The sequence below is a fragment of the Phacochoerus africanus genome, chromosome 2 (genome assembly GCF_016906955.1).
Source record: "Phacochoerus africanus isolate WHEZ1 chromosome 2, ROS_Pafr_v1, whole genome shotgun sequence".
Taxonomy (NCBI): domain Eukaryota; kingdom Metazoa; phylum Chordata; class Mammalia; order Artiodactyla; family Suidae; genus Phacochoerus; species Phacochoerus africanus.
The window spans coordinates 267,314,447-267,335,474 of record NC_062545.1 but is presented as its reverse complement, the minus strand read 5'-3'; the positions used below and the strand labels follow the sequence as shown (position 1 = coordinate 267,335,474).

Genomic DNA, 21,028 nt, shown 5'->3' with positions numbered 1-21,028 from the left:
TGAGGGTGATCATTTCAGAGAATCCGTTTTTCAGAAGGAGAACCAGAAAGTATTACATTCACAGGCTTTATTAATGAGGAACAAAGAAAGCAAATATTGTTTCATGAATACAACATACACACATACACTGAACTTTCCATATTACGGTCGCCCAGGAAAAGAAGAGGAAGACAGTGGGTTCCCACCAGTCCCATGTCCAGAGTCCCAAGTACCTCAGTTCAGAGCACAGCCTTTGTGTCCACAGACTTTGCAGCATGTGGAATCTCCCGGGCCAGGGATTGAACCTGCACCCACAGCAGCAACTCGAGCTGCAGCCATGACAACTCCAGATGCTTAACTTGCTGCACCACAAGGGAACTCGGCAACCCTGATGACTTCTTGTCTCTGTGTCCCCTGCCTGTAGCAGTGAGAGTGACCAACACGCATCTTGACTTACTTTGTGCCAGGTCACTGTTCTAAGCACTTTCTATGTATTTTCTTAGATGATTCTCCTAACAACCCCAGAGAGATATTATTAGCCTCATTTTGCAGTAAAGCAATTTGCCCAGGGTCAATCATCTAGCAAATAGTGAAGTCAGGACTTAAACCCAGAACTTGGAGTTTGGGAGTCAGGATCTTGGTGTTGCTTGGTGGCTCTTCCTATGAACAGGTGCTGATAATGTTCACCCCAAAAGACTTCTGGAAAGAGATGAGGGGTGCCTGTCCTATGGCTGTGTTACAGACAGAAGTGTAACAGACAGAAATCCACCCAAAATTCACATGTTGAAACTCTAACCACCCCCTCCCCCCGAGTGTGACCACATAGTTGGAGACAGGGCCTTTCAGGAGGTAATTAAGATTAAATGAGGGCACAAGGGTGGGGCCTTAGTCTGAGAGGACTGGTGTCCTTACAGGAAGAGAGAAAGATGCCAGAGCTTGCCTGCTCACTCTGTACACCCACAGAGAACAGGCCACATAAGGGCACAGAGAGAAGGTGGCCACTACGAGCCAGGAAGAGAGCTCTCACCAGAAACCAAACCTGGCGGCACCTCGATCTTGGGCTTCTGGGTTCCAGAACTGCGAGAAAGCAAACTTCTGTTGTTTTGGCGCTCTGTCAGTGGAATTCCTAAATTACAGCTACTCTGATTCGTGCTTTCCAGGGAGCTCTCCCTCCACACAAAGGTCTCAGGCCTCTGTCATCATCTTGTTCCTCCAACTGATGCTCACCCACCTGAAATCATTTGCAACCCACCCAGTCCTCTTTCCCTTTGCACATTTCCTGATTTCAATGCTCATTTCCTTCTCAGCAATGAGCAAGGAGAGGGGAGTTCCCATTGTGGCACAGCAGAAACAATCCGACTAGGAACCATGAAGTTGCGGGTTCGATCCCTGGGCCATGCCCTGCCTTGGGGGAGGAGGGTTTAGAGGGGGCTGGAGGAGCAAGGGGCGGGGTCAGAGGGCTTATGGACCAGGAGCTTTCTTGTAGATGCCATGGCCTCTGAGCATTCTGAGTTGATGGAGAAAAGACAGAGCTGCTTGTTGTGGACTGAATGTCTTTCCCAAATTCATATATTGATGTTCTAACTCTTAGTGTGATGGTGAGGCCTTTGGGAAGTAGTTAGATGAGGTCATGAAGGCGGAGCCCCCATGATGGGATTTTTACCAAGAGGAAGAGATACAGGGGCTTTCTCTCTCCTCCAGGTGAGGGTACACTTAGAAGCCTGAAAGCCAAGAAGTGGGCTCTCAGCAAGAACCTGCTGGCACCTTGAATTTAGATTTTCAGCCTTCAGAACAGTGAAAAATAAATGTCCACTGTTTAAGCCCCCCAGGCTGTGGTATTTTTTTAGACTAGCTCAGGCTAAGTAAGTAAGTAGCTCATGCTAACTAAGTAGCTCAGCCTAGTAATTTCTATATTTCAATAGACAGGAGAGGGGAGTTCCCGTCATGGCGGCAGAGGAAAACGAATCCGACTAGGAACCATGAAGTTGCGCGTTCGATCCCTGGCCTCACTCAGTGGGTTAAGGATCTGGTGTTGCTCTGGCTGTGGTGTAGGCCGGCAGCTGGAGCTCCGACTGGACCCCTAGCCTGGGAACCTCCATATCTGTGGGTGCGGCCCTAAAAATAAAAAAATAATAATAAAAAAAAGCATCGCAGCAATGTCACCTTTCCAGTGTTCACGACAACTGCCCATTTCCCCTAGGGCCGTATATTTCCTACAGCCATCACGTCACCTCTGAACACTTCTCAACCAGCTCAGACTTTTTTATTTATTTATTTATTTATTTATTATTATTATTATTATTATTGTCTTTTTGCTATTTCTTTGGGCCGCTCCCGCGGCATATGGAGGTTCCCAGGCTAGGGGTCGAATCAGAGCTGTAGCCACGGGCCTACGCCAGAGCCACAGCAACGCGGGATCCGAGCCGCGTCTGCAACCTACACCACAGCTCACGGCAACGCCGGATCGTCAACCCACTGAGCAAGGGCAGGGACCGAACCTGCAACCTCATGGTTCCTAGTCGGATTCGTTAACCACTGCGCCACGACGGGAACTCCAGCTCAGACTTTTTAAAGGCAAGGATGCCATCTCCCTTTTGGTGATCTTGAGTTTTACATGATTTAGGTCAGAGATTCTGTTGGTGTGCCCTGCAGACCAGCATTAAAGTCACCTGGGGGTGTTTATTCAAAATGCAGTCCTGGGGTAAGGAATCCTGCTGTATAGCACAGGGGAGTATATTCAGTCACTTGTGATAGAACCTGTAGAGGATAATATGAGCAAAAAGAAAAAAATACATATATATGACTGGCTCACTTTGCTGTACAGTAGAAATTGACAGAACACTGTAAATCAACTATGATGGAAAAAACAAAAAACAAACAAACAAAATACAATCCTAGCCCTTACCCAAGACCTATTGGTTTAGAATATTTGGGGGGGAGAACATAATATGCATTTTAAGGAGTTCCTGTTGTGTCTCAGTGGGTTAAGAACCTGACATAGTGTCCATGAGGATGCGGGTTCGATCCCAGGCCTTACTCAGTGGGTTAAGGATCCAGCATTGCCACAAGCTGCAGTGCAGATGGCAGATGTAGCTCAGATGTGACGTTGCTGTAGCTGTGGGGTAGGCTGGTAGCTGCAGCTCCGATTGGATCCTTAGCCTGGGAACGTCCATATGCTGCAGGTGCGGCCCTAAAAAAAATGGAAAAAAAAAAGAATATGCATTTTAATAAGCCTGCTGTATGATCCTGATGCATAGTCAGAAGGTTTGGAAAAGAAGGGGGGTGAGGGGAGAGTTTTATTCTTCCTCGTGCCAGCCCAGAGGCAGATCTGTGCTCAAATACAGATTCCACCACTTTCTAGTTTGGAGCCTTGGACAAACCTCCCTGAGCGGCAAATTTCCTCATCTGTAAAATGGGCATAGTAATGTGTGTGGCACTGGATTTTTATGAGGATTAAATGATATGATGACGAAAAGCCACCGGCACTGAATCTGGCCTATGTTCAGTCAACTTCCTATCTTGTTGTTGTTATTTCCGAGGTCTGTGGTTACTTGATTTCGTGATGTGTGCGGTAACAGTCCTGGTCCTGGTTTTGCCAGCTGTCAGTTGCTCTGTGGTCTCTGGAGAGGATTCCTCAGGGGTGGGATGGAGGTGCCTGTGTCAGCGTGGGGCCTGGCTACTGACCGAACAGGCTTATTTGATCCATTTCGCTCATTTCCTCCTCCCAGCCTTTGCCAGTTTCAATTTCCCCTCCTACAAGGGAAGAGCTGGAAATGTTTCTGTGCAGGTTGAACCCAAGCGTGGAGTGATTACGAAGTCCCCCAAGAAGACAACCAGGAGATGAACCTGACTCTCTGCGAAGAGGAAAATGGATTTGCTTATGAGATCTGAAAGTGGGGGTCGGGGGAGCAACATGGCTGTTACTGCTGGGTGTTCCTTGTGCAATGGAAAGACATGATTCATCCCCTCAAAGAAGCCTTGGCAGAGTCTTGAGGGCAGGAACAGGCTCAGAAGAGGAATGTAACTCCCCAAAAGCGAAGGGAGAAAGCAGGTTGCATTGGTAGTTCAGTTCTCAGGATGTTGAAGGGGCCAGGACGTGTTCCGTTGGAGACAAAGGAAAGGGTCAGAATTGGGTTACGGGATGAGTTCCCATTGTGGCTAAGTGGTATCGAACCCGACTAGTATCCATGAGGTCGTGGGTTTGTTCCCTGACTCAGCTCATTGGGCTAAAGATCCGCATTGCTATGAGCTTAGATGTAGGTCACAGATGCAGATCCAGCGTTGCTGCGGCCATGGTGTAGGCCTGCGGCTACAGCTCCAATTCAACACCTAGCCTGGAAAATTCCATATGCCACAGGTGCAGCCTTAAAAAAAAAAGTGGCTATGGGAGCTTCATCAGCTGGCTGTTGCTGAGCAGCCCATCACCCCCAAATCCGTGGCTTAATATTTTCACTCCTGTATCAGTGGAACAGCCTGGGCTTGCTCTTGTATCTGCAGGTCACCTGGGGGGCTCTGCTCCTAACGCTGATCTTGTTTGGGTCACATTGACTGGAGCAGCTCTGCTCCATGGACCTTTTATCCTCCAAATGGGACCAGTGGGCCAGCTGGGCATGTCCTTCTCATGGCAAGGAAAGAAACACAAGAGAACAAACCCACTGTCATAGCTTTCTTTCATGCCTCCTAAAATCTTATTGGTCAGCACAAGTTGGATGGCTGAACCCAGAGTCACAGATAGAGGGCAAACTCGTGTGGCCAAGGATTCAAGGATGGGTGACCTGAGGCCATTAAGGTAACATATCAGACTCCTCTTCTCTCCCTCCCAAGTGACTCTCAGTCTCGAGTCATTGCTCCTTCCTTGATGCTTCCATAGTATCTCTCTCCTGGCTTTGATCATAATCTGCATGGATACCGTGTATGTGAAAGCAAGGACTGTCAGTTGTCCTTGTGCGCGATAAAGTTAGGGGGTGGCGGGGAGAAGGGAAGGGAAGGGGAGGAGTAGAAACATCAGCAACAAAAAAGAGAAAACAGGATAGGCACGTAAAGATAAGAGGAATGGAGAAAACAGGATGAAAGAGACGTGAGTAGAGCTGGGAAAATATCCCTGGTTCAGTGTGAGCTAAACTGCTTGCTGATAGACCACCTCTTGGAAGAGTGATCCATTCCTAGTGTTTCAAAGCAGTCATTTTCACATGGAGAAGAAGACTTTAGGTGTTTTTTTCTTTTTCTTTTTTTTTTGTCTTTTGTCTTTTTAGGCCCACACGCATGGTATATGGAGGTTCCCAGGCTAGGGGTTGAATCGAAGCTGCAGCCCCCGGCCTACACCACAGCCACAGCAATGCAGGATCCAAGCCGTGTCTGCAACCTACGCCACAGCTCACGCCAATGCCAGATCCTTAACCCACTGAGCAAGGCCAGGGATCGAACCCGTAACCTCATGGTTCCTAGTCAGATTCATTTCCGCTGTGCCATGATGGAAACTCTGAGTCTTTAGGTCTTTATCTTTCATGTCTAATGGCTGCATTTTCCCTGTGGCAGCCTTTGCATGAAAGACTTGGGTGAGAGCCATTTTTTTGTCCCCTTAGAAGGAGTAATCAACTTACCATTTATGATCAGAACCTCTTTCAGTACTAAGATCTCTCCAGCTGCTGTAACCTTACTTTATGCAGCAGAAAGATGGCACGAGAAATGAGGCTGGAGAGGCAGACCCCCAATTCTTTTCTTGAAATGCCATTGTTTGTTTTTTCCAGATGAGGAGTTTCCCGGCACTACGTATTACTTGAATAAATGGAAAAGATAGGTAATATCGATGAGGGTGGGTTTGATTGATTCTGAAATGGTCAGAAGTCATTTCAGGACCAAGCCAGGGAATGCGGTGGAGGAGGAGAAGCAGATTTCCTTGGGCAGTGCAAAGTCCTTTCAAAGAGGAGGCTGCAAACTCCCTGGAGCTAAAGCAGCCTGGCTGACCTAAGTGTCATCTTTTCCCAGGAAACCACTTCAAGGTGGCTCTGTCATTTGCATATGCTTGTTTGGCTTAAGGTGTTGAAAACTGTTCATGTGAAAAGGATGCAGGGAGGAGTTCCCTGTAGGCACAGTAGATTAAGGATCCAGTGTCATTGTTGTGGCATGGGTTCTATCTGTGGCCGGGGGAACTTCTGCATGCTTTGGGCACAGCCCCCCCCCCCCCCCCAAAAAAAGATGTAGGGAAAAATTCTCCAGCTCCCTAGTGGCCTTTCTGGACTGGGGAAGGCGGAAGGATTCAACTTTTTGTCTCCAGGTCAATATCATCATCTAGGGCTTCCTGACATAAAACATGAGGCCAGATCTAGGTGGGGGTGGGGTGGGAACAGGGCCTGGGCCCCACAGGCCTTGTGACTGACACCCTTTGTGTGCCCACCATTCCCCTCTCTTGTCTGTCTACCCAGGGGTCTGGACGCGGTCCGGCATCATCTAGCCCAGCGCCTGGCACGTAGAAGATGGTCAGTAAGTCTCTGTTCACTTGAACTGAGTGATGCTTGGTGGAGTGGTACAAAGGGCGTGAGCCGGAGAGTCGGGGGAACTGAGTCTTTAGTTGGCTGGTGGAGCAAAGCAGGACAAGCCTCCTTGCTTCTCCCGGCCTCAGTTTCCCTGCATTCAGAATGGGGCTTTCTCACTGGGCCACTGAGAGACCTGAGAGAGCTTGTGATGCTGGTCATGGGCATCCTGTTGAAGGTGAGCTGGGGTGGAGACAGCGAGCCTTGGTCAGAGGCCAAGGGCAGAAGCTGGGCTGTGCTACAGTGTGAGCGGTGGGGACCACTCCTCCAGGGATGTGGCCTCTTTGCAGGGCTACATCGGAGCGGGGTGACCAGGTCAAGACTGATGGCCCAGGAGAAAGATGCGCGGATGGTCCCCTGAGCCCTCTCCCCTTACGCAGAAACATTACTTGCAAGGACACCTGAGGACAAAGAAGGTGACAGCAGAGCACACGCATATTTTCTGGGCCCGCTTCCAGAGGCACAGAGAGAATTAAAGTGCATTCCTGATGGCCAACAGATGACACACACTACATGGCACAGGTGTGGAAAGGGTGACAAGCGTCACGTCCAGTGGGTCTGTGCAGCTTTAGAGAAGGCAGAGGGAGGAGGCAGGTTGCGGGACAAGGGACAAGCTATTGATAGATAGCAAGGATGTGGCATCCCAACCCAAGCGGGTACCCTGGGCATGGGGTAGGAGGAAGGTGGGCCAGGAAGGGGTGGGCTCACGTGGTTGCAGAGCCAAGCTCGCGGTGCTGGTGCTCTCAGCAAGGAAGCCTGTAGGCGGCCACTTGACTGTGTGACCGGGAAGGTCCCTTAACCATTCCAGGCCTCTGTTTCCTAATTTATCAAATGAAGGGGTTGGATTAGGTCAGGAGATCCTCTGAAGAGTGAGGAAGAAGGCTCGGGGAGGCCGAGAAGATGGGCTCCAGGCTTTTGACACTTACGCCGCCTGCACTGTGCTGCCCTCTCCCCTTCGTTTTACCTTATTTTTATTATTTCTTTTTATGGCCACCCTCATGGCATCTGGAAGTTCCCAGGCCAGGGACTGGGAGCTGCAGGATCTGACTTAAGCCAGATCCTTTAACCCACTGCACTGGGTCAGGGATTGAGCCCTTACCTCTGAGGGGAAACCGAGCCACTGCAGTCGGATTCTTAACACACGGTGCCACAGGGGGAACTCCTCTCCTTCATTTTAGATATTGTGTTTCTGGGTAAGATTTCATTGAAAAAAAAAAAAAAAGAGTTGTGGATTTTTCATTTTGTTTTGTTGCTCAAGCTTTTGGTCTAAAGACCTGTAAGTTTCCTTTCAGTTATAGACAGTGCAGTATGGCAGTTCTAGGACCAGGTGATGGCAGACTCTTAGTGGACGCTGGAAAGGCTAGTTCTAGGATCGACACGGCCCTCTCTCCCCCACCCCCTGCTGGAAAGGGGAGTTGGGAGGGGAAGCAGGGGGGGTGATTTCTTGGAGAGATGGATGTAAAAGCTCTCACCTCATACACCTGTTTGTTAAACCTGGGGGCACACCATGAAGGGTCTTTCAGACCCCCAAATGCATCCTCACCTGAGACTGTGCACCTGCTCCTGATCTGGAATTTTTTCCTGCTGATTATTCCACAGAGGCCCCCAGACCTGGAGTCTGCATTCTGTGGGGCCCGGTTAAAATACATCTGAGGGACCTGAGTAGCAGAAGAGCCTGCTCTGCTACCACCTACCTCACCATCTTTGAGACTCAATTTCCTCGTTCACAAAATGGCAAAAAGAATACCCACGCTGGAGTTCCCTGGTGGCTTAGCGGTTAGGGATCCGGCTTTGTCACTGCCACGGTAAGGGTTCCATCCCTGGCCCAGGAACTTCCGCATGCTACAGGCACAGTGAACACAGCAATAACAATGACAACCCCCAAACACAAAACCAGACAAACAAAACAAAACAAAACAAAACAAAAAACAACAGCAAAAAACGCATGCTAACCACAGGGTGCTACTGAATAGCACAGAAGACTATATACAATGTCCTGTCATAAACCATAGTGGAAAAGAATATTAAAAAAAGAGCATATATGGGAGTTCCCGTCATGGCGCAGTGGTTAACGAATCCGACTAGGAACCATGAGGTTGCGGGTTCGGTCCCTGCCCTTGCTCAGTGGGTTGACGATCCGGCGTTGCCGTGAGCTGTGGTGTAGGTTGCAGATGTGGCTCGGATCCCGCGTTGCTGTAGGCCAGTGACTACAGCTCCGATTCAACCTCTAGCCTGGGAACCTCCATATGCCGCGGGAGCGGCCCAAGAAATAGCAACAACAACAACAACAACAACAAAAAAAGACAAAAAAAAAAGAGCATATATGGATGTATAACTGAATCACTTTGCTGTACAGCAGATATTAACATTGTAAATCAACTATACTTCAATTAAAACAAAGAATGCTCATGTTTTCTGGGGGTCAAAAATAAGTGAAGTGCTGGCACATGACAAAACTTATAAAAGAAAAAAAACCCTCTTCCATTTGCCCTGATGCCCTGTCCTTTCCTGCTTTGCTTCATTTAATTCAATTTATTGGCATATATCTGCAGAACGGCAGGGGTAGTTGAACAGGTAGCATCATAGCAAACAAGTACAAGAATAAAGGGTAAGAAAAACAGACATCATTTATTCATTGCAGATGCCCAGAGTGCCTGCCATGTGCTCAGCTGGGTTCACTGCATGGGGTTTGTCCTGGACACATGGGTATGTGAATTTCTGTCCCTGTCCACGACAGTTGAGAAGTCAGTTTTTTGTTTTTGTTTTTTTAAGAAAACATGGTGATGTTATGGAGAACAAAGTGCCAGTCCCCCCAAAGCCAGACTGGGTGGCACAACATCCCAGACAGTTTTATGTCCCACACCCCAGAAAATGGTAGAATGCTCCCCAAATGCCTGGGCATGACTGTGGCCGAAAGAGCCCAGGTTTTGCCACCTAAGAATGGTGTAAACTTGGGAACGTCAAGCCTTCTCTTTGAGCCCCAGTTTCCTCGTCTATAAAACAACTCATAGTTTTATAGTGGAAGTTCCCTGGTGGCTCAGCAAGTCAAGGATCCAGCGTTATCACTGCGGTGGTGCGGGTTTGATCCCTGGTCTGGGAACATGCACATGCTGCATGCAGCCAAAAAACCCAAACCAAAACACAAAAACAACTGGATCATAAAATCTGCTTCCCTGGTTGTTGTGGAATTAAGTCAGATCAGGCAAGGATCTGCTTTACAGGGCTCAAAAAGGGATCACTGTTATTATGTTTTGGGGAAAAGCACAGAGCCCGTGAGTGTATTCACAGTTGTCACCGTGGGGGATGCAGTCTGTCCTTGGTGGGGGCCCAGGCCTCAGGTGTCGCCGGCTGAGATCCTCCGCCGCCCAGTGAAAAGCGCTCGGAGCGCCCCCTGCACGTCCCGATTCCGGAGGCTGTAGATGACAGGGTTGAGCATGGGGGTGATGACGGTGTACATGACGGTGGCCACTCTGCCGCGCTCCGCCTCATACCGGGCCGTGGGCTGGAAGTAGACCGCGATGACCGTCCCATAGAAGAGGCCCACCACGGCCAGGTGGGAGCCGCAGGTGGACACAGCCCGGAGCCTCCCAGAGGCTGAGGGCAGCCGGAGCACCGCAGCCGCAATGGCCCCATAGGAGGCGAGGATGAGCAGGAAGGGAGTGACCACCACTGCGGCGCCCTCGGTGAAGATGAGCAGCTGGATGTGGCGGGTGTCGGAGCATGACAGCCTCAAGAGAGGCTGGTGGTCACAGAAGAAGTGGGGCACTCTGTGGGAGGCGCAAAAGGACAGGCGAGCCATGAGCAGGATATGCAGGAGGGAGTGGGCGTGGGACACCAGCCATGCGGTCCCCACCAGGGCTGTGCACACGGCTCGGGACATCTTCGTGGCATAGTGGAGGGGGTGCCGGATGGCCATGTAGCGGTCATAGGCCATGGCAGCCAGGAGACAGCTGTCTGTTACACCCACAGCAAAGAAGAAGTACATCTGGGTCAGGCAGCCAGCCAGGGAGATGGAGCGGTCATGGGCTATCAAGTTGGCCAGCATCTTGGGTACAGTGACAGAGGTAAAGCAGAGGTCAGCAAAGGACAGGTGAGCCAGCAGGAAGTACATGGGTGCATGAAGAGCTGGACTGACTTGGATGGCGGCCACAATGAGCCCATTACCCAGGATGCCCGCTGTATATAGGACCAAGAATAGCACTAAAAGAGGCTGCCGCTGTCTAGGATCTGCTGTTAATCCCAGGAGGATGAATGGGGTTCCTTCTGAAGACTCATTGGCAGGATCCATGGCTGGGCTGCTCCCTCACCTGGAACCCTAGAGGCTCCTTTCTACTGATGAGCCATCTCCCCCGGTGTCAAAGGGAAAGGGTGAAGGGTGACTAAGTCGCTCAAGGCTTTCTGGCCAGGAGGGAAATCCTGGGTTTGGAGTCAGGCAGCCCTGTGGCTACACACAGGGGTAACTGATGGGCAAGTCATTTTCCCCTCCCTGGATCCTCTTCCTCTGCTTAGGTGCCCCCTCTGTAAAGTAAGGGAGCCGAACGAGATGACCTTCAAGGCTGCTTTCAACTTGGATCCTTTGGGGCGTTAATCAAAAATAGGACAAAAATAATGTGGACCACAGAAGGAGGAAGATGTGAAAGAAAAGATCAAACAGAGAGGATGGAAATCAGGGAGAGATTGGACCAATGGGCATTTATTTCAGCAAAGTAAGAGTGGCAACAAACAAACGAACAAAAAACCCAAGATAGAAGCAAGGAATTTGTCAAAGAAATAAAACTTCCAAATATGAAGGACACACATATATTGAAATGAATGTCAATCTACAGCACCCAGCTGCTAGCATGACGTTTTAGAACATTGAGGATCAAGAGAAGAACCCATCTCTCCCAGGGGCAGGGGTGTAAAGACCTGGCGATATTCAGATAACCAGACTGCCTCCCTCCATGTGTCCTCAGGGGCAGACAATGAGACTCAGTCAAGCAAGATCATCAAATTCTAAAGGAAAAGATTTTGAACTTAGAATTCTATTGTAAACCAAATGTAAGAACAGAATAGAGAAATGTTCAGACTTGCAAAAAAAGAAAAGAACCAAAGAACCTGGATGACTTCTCACATCCTTGGAAAACTCTTTTCCATGAAAACAGACACAGCATTAGGCAAATGCATGATCCTTTGTGGGAAACTCATGCAGACAGATGGATACACATGCCAGATGCAGAGACTTAACTCTTAAAGACAGAGTGAATGTCTCAATGCCTCTGTTTTTTCCTGTCTGAATCTCGTTGCAGAAATCTTGGATGATTCTCCAGGAGGGGATCTTAAAAGGAGAGGGGTTTTATGACAGGTTTCCTGAAGGCTTTTTTTTTTTTTTCAGCCTTAGGAAAATTTAATTTTCAAAAGGTGACTTTCACCAAAGAACTATTTTTTTTTTTATTTTCCCACTGTACAGCAAGGGGGTCAGGTTATCCTTACATGTATACATTACAATTACATTTTTCCCCCAGCCTTTCTTCTGTTGCAACATGAGTATCTAGACAAAGTTCTCAATGCTTTCTGAGGCCATCTGTGCAGGGGAATGACCTCTTCATTTCTTTTCACTCCTTCCTTATTAAAATAAAATACAATAAAGACCCTCCCTATTCTTGTGTCTTTCTTTTTCTCCTTCATCAGGCAGGAAGAATCTTCCGGTTTTGGCTCCCTATAGAATATATATATATATTTTTTCAAATTCCCAATCAAGTCCCACCATCTGGGAAGGTAAGAGGATCAGGGTGAGTGGGAGGATGGAGTGAGGAGAGAAGCTTGCTTGTGAAATGGCTTTTTCATAAACTGGACCTATTCTGACTTGTGTTTATTTATCTACTAATTATTTTGCTTTTTAGAGCTGCACCTGCGGCATACAGAAGTTCCCAGGCTAGGGGACTGCAGCTGCCAGCCTATACCACAGCCACAGCAGTGCGGGATCTGAGCTGAGTTTGTGACCTACAGCGCAGCTCACAGCAACACCGCATACTTAACCCCCTGAGTAAGGCTAGGGGTGGAACCTGCATCCTCATGGATACTAGTCAGGTTTGTAACCTGCTGAGCCACAATGGGAACTTCTTGACACGTGTTTAAATTGGTCTAAAAAAACATTCAAGAATACAATGAGCTGTTTGCAGAAACATACATCTGTAATGACAAGCGCATCCGTGCAGCCTGGAGCTGTGCTCTGCAAATACGCAGGCATGATCAACCCGATACCGAAACTTGGACCCAGCGCACATGCATCCACATCTAAGTAAGCAGACGAGCATAAGCACAAGACCCAGAGACTCAGATCGTCATACACATAAACAGACGGTCAAATGCAATTACAAAATAGCACTGAGGCCAGGAGGTGATGCCCATTCGCAGACTCCTGTTTGTGGAGGCTCGCAGCATTCTGGCACAGCTACTGGGACCGGTGAGGCACATTCACACACTTTCCTTGCAAGCCCTTCACCAGTGCTCCTCCATGCCCATCCAGCCACACCCGATGCCCTCACTGGTCATAGATCACATTTTCTTCCACAGCCCTGGGGACCCACGGCCTTGCAACTTCACACACATGGCTACAATCCCACAGGCTGTTGCTGGGTCACAACAGGGATGTGCCACTCTAGGGGGGCACACTTATATACACACTGCTTCCCCTGCCCCCAGCAACGACACCATCAGGCAGTGATGGTGACCCACACAAATGGCACCTGCTCTCACACTCACACATGCAACTCGGGTCCGCAGCGACGTTTAAGAAGACAGATCTGCACACTCTCCAGCTTGGCCCCTTGCCCCAGGTGTATGTTCCCTCTGGCTTCTCCACATCGCAGGAGGGAACAGCAGCAGACATAGGGGAGCCCATCAACAGAGGGTCTGGGGAGGGAGATATTGGCTACACTTACGCGGCTTGGGGCCTTGGGAGCAAGGAGGTTCCCCCAGAGACAACACCCCCTCCCCTGGCCGTCTTCCCTGGGGCAGGAGACAGCTCTGCTGGGGGCTTGTTATCTTCCTCTCTGGGGCCCAATTGGATGGGGATAGGAATGGCTGGTGCCACCTCCAACTCAGGGGACACTCGTGAGCCCTATGCACACAGAAGCTGTTGCTCCCCGGTCCCCATCTTGTGAAGGCAAGAGCTGACTCCTGGGCCCCAAGCCTGGGGTTTTTAGCAGGGGCTTCTGGAACCAATGGTCTCGTGCCCTCTGCTGTTGCCAAGGCTTCTTGTAGGAAGTGTAGGAGTGTAGGAGGGATTGGGCCTCTGGGGACTGTCACAATAGGTATGCCTGTGTGAGTGTGTGTGCGTGTGTGTGACTGTGTGTGTATGCATGTGTGTGTAGGACTGTGATGTATGCTGGTTGTGGGGAGAGTGATCATGTCTCTGTCAAACAAAACGTGTCCTTGAGCTTGAGTGTGTGTCTGAGTGTGTAGCTGTGTCTGTCTGTGGATGGTAATGACAGCCTGAGAGTGTGTGTCACTTTGTGCATGAAAGTTTCTGATAGGGGACGGGGTCTGCGTTGGTGGTTTCTAATAGGGGACTCTGTTTCTGTGTGTGTGTAGCATTCCAGGTAGGAGTGGCTTTGTGTGACTCAGCGTCAGAACAGCTATGAAGGCTGATTTTGAACATATGAAATGTCAATGACTCTATTACCTATCAAATAAATCCAAGTTCCCCTACCTGATATCCAGCCCATAGGGTGTGCCTCCATCCCCAGATCTTCCATCTTCCAACCTCCCTCCACCTCTTTCCCAACACATCCATCACCAGCCAGTCAAGCCACTCTCCTTAGAGCCTCCTGCGTACGCCGAGGTCATTTTACCTCTGTGCCCTTGTGTTTGCTCATCCTCCCCCACCCCCCGCCATGGAATGCCTCTTGCCTTCAATTCCCATCCATTCTGCAGGGCCTAACACATTTTGTGCAATAAATGCCCCAAATCAAACTCCCAGTCTTCCTCACCCCACACCTGCTTTGGTCCTAATTGCTTGCCTTGGCAGATCGGGTTGAAGGAGATTTATACGGGGAATATTGGATCAGACATTGGGGGGCTCTCCTGGGCCTCTCACATGGGGAACGAGGATCTGACTGTCTCTCTTCCTTAACCCTCCAGATTGGGCTCTGTTATTGTCTTCTGATGCCTCCTCTTCACTTGTGTTTGTTTTCCTATCTATCGAGCAGGCTCAGCCTAGCAGCCTGAAACTCCCTCCAGCTGATGCGCAGGATTTATGTGATTATGGTTGCTCCACGGATGCTTAATATGTGGAAGGACCCATGGACACCCCGTAGGGCCAAGATGAGAGGAGGAGCCAGGTGCCTCTGGAAACGTTCCCTTGATCTTGGTAGAAAGTGTATGTCATGAGAGCCCAAGAACCCATAAACAGAAGGGGAGACCACAGAGAAAGTCCCTGAGTGTAAACATCGTTGAGTATTCAACGTCATCGAACTGGGGGCAAGCCTCCCAGTCTTAGTCCCACAGATGCCAACTCCTCTGGAACTGTCTCCAACCACTGGCAGGGCATGTGAGTTGTCACGCTGACAGGAGGGAGGAACTGGGAAAGGATTATAAAAGCTTGTGATGGGAGAAGGGGCTTCAATTTATTTAAGCCATTGATAAAATGTGCTGAGTTTGGGATATTGTACCCTCTATGCTCAGCAGGAAATAGGGTGACCAACCACCCTTGTTTGCATGGGACTGAGGAAGGGTTTTGCAAGACTTGAGGAGGCAACATAGTCCACATTCCTTTCTCCATTAGTCTGAGATCTCCGGAAAGACAGAGTTACTACGGAGGGACCTGGTCCTCGCAACAAGGGCATTACCTACCCCCCCAGGCAGCCAGGCAAGCCTTCCATTTCCCTGCCATCTAAGTACCCAGAGGCTGATTTCTCCTTGAAAGGAAGTTGGAGTGGTGAGGCCAGCCCCTGCCTGGGGCCCCAAGAAGAAACTCCAAGGGGAGCCAATTAGGGGGTGACAGGGAAGCATTGTTGGAGTCCCATACTTTGTTACTCCTGATCTCATCTCAGCCCAAATCAGAGGGAACTACTCTGGCCATGCTCCACCTCTCTTGGAAGCACCTACCACACCCCCTGGGGTCCACTTCTGTTCTGCTCTTGCATGAAGGGACTTCCCAGGCAGAAGGCATTGCCCATGTGTTACTGAGTCAGGGAGACAAAGAATACCTGTCGAAATTGTCAACTCTGGGTGGATAACATCCCAAGAGGACTGGATCAGAAGGGTCCGGCAGGACCCGAGGCTTGGAGCACTGTGGTTAGTTATCGTTGCCCAAGAGGTTTATGGCATTTCCTCTCTTAAACCCAGATCTGCCTCTGGATGTTGTCATTTTAACACAGAGCAGTCTCCCCTACCTGAATACATTCTAATCTGAGCAAGCTCTTAACTTAGTGAAACTTTTTTTTTTGGTCTTTTTAGGGCCGCACCCATGGCATATGGAGATTCTCAGGCTAGGGGTTGAATTGGAGCCCTAGCCACTGGCCTATGCCACAGCCACAGCAACGCCAGATCTGAGCCATGTCTGTGACCTACACCGCAGCTCATGGCAACGCCGGATCCTTAACCCACTGTGCGAGGCCAGGGATCAAACCTTCATCCTCATGGATATTAGTCAGATTTGTTTCCTGTGAGTCATGACAGGAACTCTGAACTCAGTAAAAACTTAAATCCACAAATAATTAGCTTCTACTCTTAAGCTTTAAAAAACATTAACCATTATCCAACCCTACATAAGTCTTAAAGTGACCCCCAAATGCTGATTTGATACCCAAAAACTCTTCTTCTGCCTAATTCTCATCTAGTTCTAAGCCTAGGTCAACTGATAATAACTAGACTGTGATCTTTTTTTTTTTTTTTTAAAGTTGATTTACAATGTTGTGCCAATTTCTGTTTAGACTGTGGCTTAAACTTACCACAAACATTATCCACATACCAATTTAAATCTAACAGAGCTCTAACACAAACTAAACTCTAATTCAAATTTAAGCTAGCAATAAAAATGAAACATTTTTCTAATCTTAATTAGTCCTGCCCTCTACCACTGCCATATTTCTAATATTTCTTTTTTTTTTTGTCTTTTTGCTATTTCTTTGGGCCGCTCCCATGGCATATGGAGGTTCCCAGGCTAGGGGGTCCGATCAGAGCTGTAGCCTCCGGCCTACAACAGAGCCACAGCAACGCGGGATCCGAGCCGCGTCTGCAACCTACACCACAGCTCACGGCAACGCCGGATCGTTAACCCACTGAGCGAGGGCAAGGACCGAACCCGCAACCTCATGGTTCCCAGTCGGATTCGTTAACCACTGCGCCACGACGGGAACTCCTGAAACCACTGTTAATAACTAGCTTCAGCTCAAAAAAATTTGCACAGTGACAGGGGCCAGAAAGGGCGTTCTCATTTCTTCAGGGTCAGTCCTAACCTGCCTGCTGGGACTCCTCACCCATGCACCCGCCGTGGACAGCAGCACCGGCTCCGGGTCCTTTTGAGCGCCTCCTTGACCTCTTTGTTGCGGAGGCTGTAGATAAGTGGGTTGAGGGCTGGGATGACAAGAGTGTAGAACACAGATGCCATCTTGTCGCTGTCCAGGGCGTAGCTGGAGCTGGGACGCAAGTACATGAAAGTAAGTGTCCCGTACAGCATGGCCACGGCTGTGAGGTGGGAGCCACAGGTAGAGGCTGCTCTCCAGCGGCCCTGGACCGAGCGCATGTGCATCACAGCACGGACAATGAGCCCATAGGACACAGCGATAGCCAACACCGTGGCTGTCTGGATGAAGCCACAGATAGCAAAGAGCAGGAGTTCATTGAGACTGGTGTCATTGCAGCAGATGGCCAGCAGTGGAGGGATATCGCAGAAGAAGCTGTTCACCTCCCGGGAGCCGCAGAAGCTCAGGCGGAAGGTGAAGGTTGTGTGGATCCCGGCACTCACTGCCCCGCCCAAGCCTGATGCTCCCAGCAAGGCCAGGCAGAGACGCGGGGACATGGCTGTGGTGTAGAGAAGAGGGTTTCCAATGGCCACGTAGCGGTCATAGGCCATGGCTGCCAACAGGCAACACTCAGCATCCGCCAGCCCTGCAAACACAAACATCTGGAGGGCACAGGCTGCATAGGGGATGGTGGCGAGGGGCAGCAGCAGGTCCACCAGCATCTTGGGGGCGATGGCTGAGGAATAGCAGGCGTCCAGCAGGGAGAGGTTGGCCAGGAAGAAGTACATGGGTGTGTGGAGCTGGGCATCCATGCAGATCAGCAGCATCATGCCCACGTTTCCCAGCAGGCTCACCAGGTAGATGGGCAGGAAGACCAGGAAGAGGGTGACGCGCAGGTCCCAGCGATCTGTGACGCCCAGAAGGATGAATTCAGCAGGGGCGCCCCTGGTCCAGGTGAAGTTCTCTGGCCTCATCCTGCTGAACAGAAAATGAGGAAAGACAAAACAGAGGGAGGTAAGGGAAATGTCATGACCTTCATGGAGGAGAAAGCCTTTGTACTGGTGTCAGGACTTGGGTGTTAGTCCTACCTGGTAACAAAATTGCTGTGTGACCTTGGACAAGCCATATCACCTCTCAGAACTTTTGTTTCTAATGCTGAGAAGTCACTGCCATTTAACCTTCATGAGGGAGGAAATCTTGCCTGTCTCAGTCAATTTCATGTCACAGTCCTGAGAACACAGCCTGGGACATAGTAAGTGCTCAATTGTTTTATTGCACTTTGCTTTATTGAATTTTGCTTTATCATGCTTTACAGATGCTTTTTTTTTTTTACAAATTAAATTTGCGGCACCATTTTTCTTTTCTTCTAGTTAATTAATTAAAAAAGTTTTATTGAAGTATATTTGATTTCTGCTACACAACAAAATGATTCAGTTACACATATACACAAACCCATTCCTTTTCAGATTCTTTTCCCATATAGATTATCACAGAATATTGGGTAGAGTTCCCTGTGCTATATGGGTCCCCACTGGTGTGGCACCATTGTTCCAACAACATTTGCTTACTTTGAGTCTCCGTGTAACATTTCAGTAATTCTCACACTATTTCACACTTTTTCTTTATTATTATCTTTGTTATTGGTGATTTGTGATTGGTGATCTCTGATGAACCACCTTCTTTGGTCCCCTGACGGCTTAGATGATGGTTAGTGTTTTTTTTTTTTAGCAATGAAATATTTTATTTATTTATTTTATTTTTTTGCTTTTTAGGGCCACATCCTCGACATAGGGAGGTTCCCAGGCTAGGGGTTGAACTGGAGCTACAGCTGCCGGCCTATGCCACAGCCACATCAGATCTGGGCCGTGTGTCTGTGACCTACATCACAGCTCACCGCAACACCAGATCCTTAACCCACTGATAGAGGCCAGGGATTGAACCTGAAACCTCATGGTTCCTAGTCGGATTCTTTTCTGCTGTGCCATGATGGGAGCTCCAGCAATGAAATATTTTAAAGTTAAGGCACATACATTGCTTTTTTTAGGCATGTAACTCTTGCATACTTAATAGACTGCAGTATAGTATAAAGGTAACTTTTATATGCACTGGGAAGCCGAAACATTTGTGTGAGTCACTTTATTGCTATACTGCTTTGTCTGGAACTAAACTCACATCTGCTTGAATTTGCTAAATGAATGAATGATGACTAGGGTAGTAGTTAGTGTCTAGCCAAGGATTGAAAACCTCATGATTCTTTTTTTTCTTCTTTTTGTTTTTTTGCCATTTCTTGGGCCGCTCCTGTGGCATATGGAGGTTCCCAGGCTAGGGGTCTAATTGGAGCTGTAGCTGCCGGCCTACGCCAGAGCCACAGCAACGCGGGATCCGAGCCACATCTGCAACCTACACCACAGCTCACGGCAATGCCGGATCGTTTACCCACTGAGCAAGGGCAGGGATGGAACCCGCAACCTCATGGTTCCTAGTCAGATTCGTTAACCACCGCACCACGACAGGAACTCCCTTTTTTTTCTTTTCTTAACTTTTTGCAGCCCACCTGTGGCATATGGAAGTTCCCTAGCTAGAGGTGACTATGAGCTGCAGCTGAGGCCTATGCCACAGCCATGGCAACACCAGATCCAAACTGCAACTGTGACCTACGCCTCAGCTGTGGCAATGCTGGATCCTTAATGCAAAGAGCGAGGCCAGGAATCAAACCTGCATTCTCACGGAGACTATGTTGGGTCCTTAAACTGCTGAGCCACAAGGGGAACTCCCAAAGCTCATGATTCTATGTGCCTTCTCCTCTCCAGTTTCCCAAGGAGGAAAAGAGGCAATGAAATGGGCAGAGTCTCCTGATAGGAAAAATAATTAGCTACGGGTCTTGAATTTGGCTGGGAGGACATCTTTCCATTGGAGTGACAGCTGGGAAGGGATAGTGCAGCAGTGGCTGGCATCTGGGGGAGGTGGCCAGGAGGGGAAAGAATAGATTTGAAAGTATTCCAGGACTGGACTCTTCTTCTCTCCATCCTCAGTTTTCTTATGTGTATAATGAGAAAAAACCTGCAAGGATGTGATGAGATAATGCATGTAAAGCATCTCCCACAAAGCCTGACACACAGCAGGCTTTTAATGAAGGATCAGTTAATTGAATGAATTGAGCTAGATGTCTTGCCTTGATTCTGGAAGAAAGCACCTTTATGGCAACCAGAGGTACTGTACTTTCCAGAAAATATAACGTTTCTTCACACTCCTGTGCCTTTTTGCTTGTTTCTTTTGCCTAGAACCCATTTCCTCTTTTTGTGTTTGACAAAAACTATCTCGGAAGTAAAGCCTTCCTTCAAATGACTCAGAGGAAAGTAAACTTCTCCCTTCTGTGTGCTGGCTGCACTGGAGCTTATGTCTATCACAGTGTTTCCTCATTCTATTGCAGATATTGCTTATGTGACTGTCTTGCCTGTGGGCTTTGAGCGCTTTGGTTCAATATTCATTCAACAAACGTTTATTGAGTCCTTGTATGTGCTAAGTATGACTTTGTGATTCATTTTTGTCCCTCCAGGGTCTGGTATGTAATCACTACTCAATGAATATTAGTTGAATATATGAAACTGAAAAGAATGTGAACATTAATAGCATGCAGACTTGGCTTTAAGTCTGGGTTCCACCACTTTCTGTTGTGTAACTTAGGGCAGGTCACTTTACCTTCTGCAGACTGTTTTCTCTCATTGTCAAGTAGGAGGTGTAATATTTCTGTTGGAGGCAAGCAATGTGCAGCACCTGGAATTGAGTAAATGCTCTTTCTGCTTCCTTTAAGAGGAGCTTAGGAATTTCTTGGTGGCTCAGCGGGTTAAGAACCTGGTGTTGTCACTGCTGTGGCCCAGGTCACCATTGTGGCACAGGTTGGATTCCAGGCCTGGGAACTTCCACATGGCGTGATTGTGGACAAACAAACAAACAAACAGACTAGTTTAAATGTTTGGGACCTTACCTGTGGCTGGAGAGGATGATGAAGAGCTTCCTTCAGAGCACAATTTGGATAAAAAATTTGATTATATCGAGTTCCCATCGTGGTTC

General features: G+C 48.8%; 2 protein-coding genes across 2 annotated transcripts; both read right to left on the bottom strand.

The window, feature by feature from the left end:
* Positions 1-9,811: 9,811 nt before the first annotated feature.
* LOC125121407 (olfactory receptor 1K1) lies at positions 9,812-10,818 on the bottom strand. The gene has a single exon (XM_047769633.1). It carries the CDS (start codon positions 10,795-10,797, stop codon positions 9,844-9,846), a length of 954 nt encoding a protein of 317 aa, XP_047625589.1. The 5' UTR covers positions 10,798-10,818; the 3' UTR covers positions 9,812-9,843.
* A 6,109-nt stretch (positions 10,819-16,927) lies between these two features.
* Positions 16,928-17,985, bottom strand: LOC125121406 (olfactory receptor 5C1). Its single transcript, XM_047769632.1, has one exon. It carries the CDS (start codon positions 17,929-17,931, stop codon positions 16,969-16,971), a length of 963 nt encoding a protein of 320 aa, XP_047625588.1. The 5' UTR covers positions 17,932-17,985; the 3' UTR covers positions 16,928-16,968.
* Between the last annotated feature and the right edge of the window lie 3,043 nt (positions 17,986-21,028).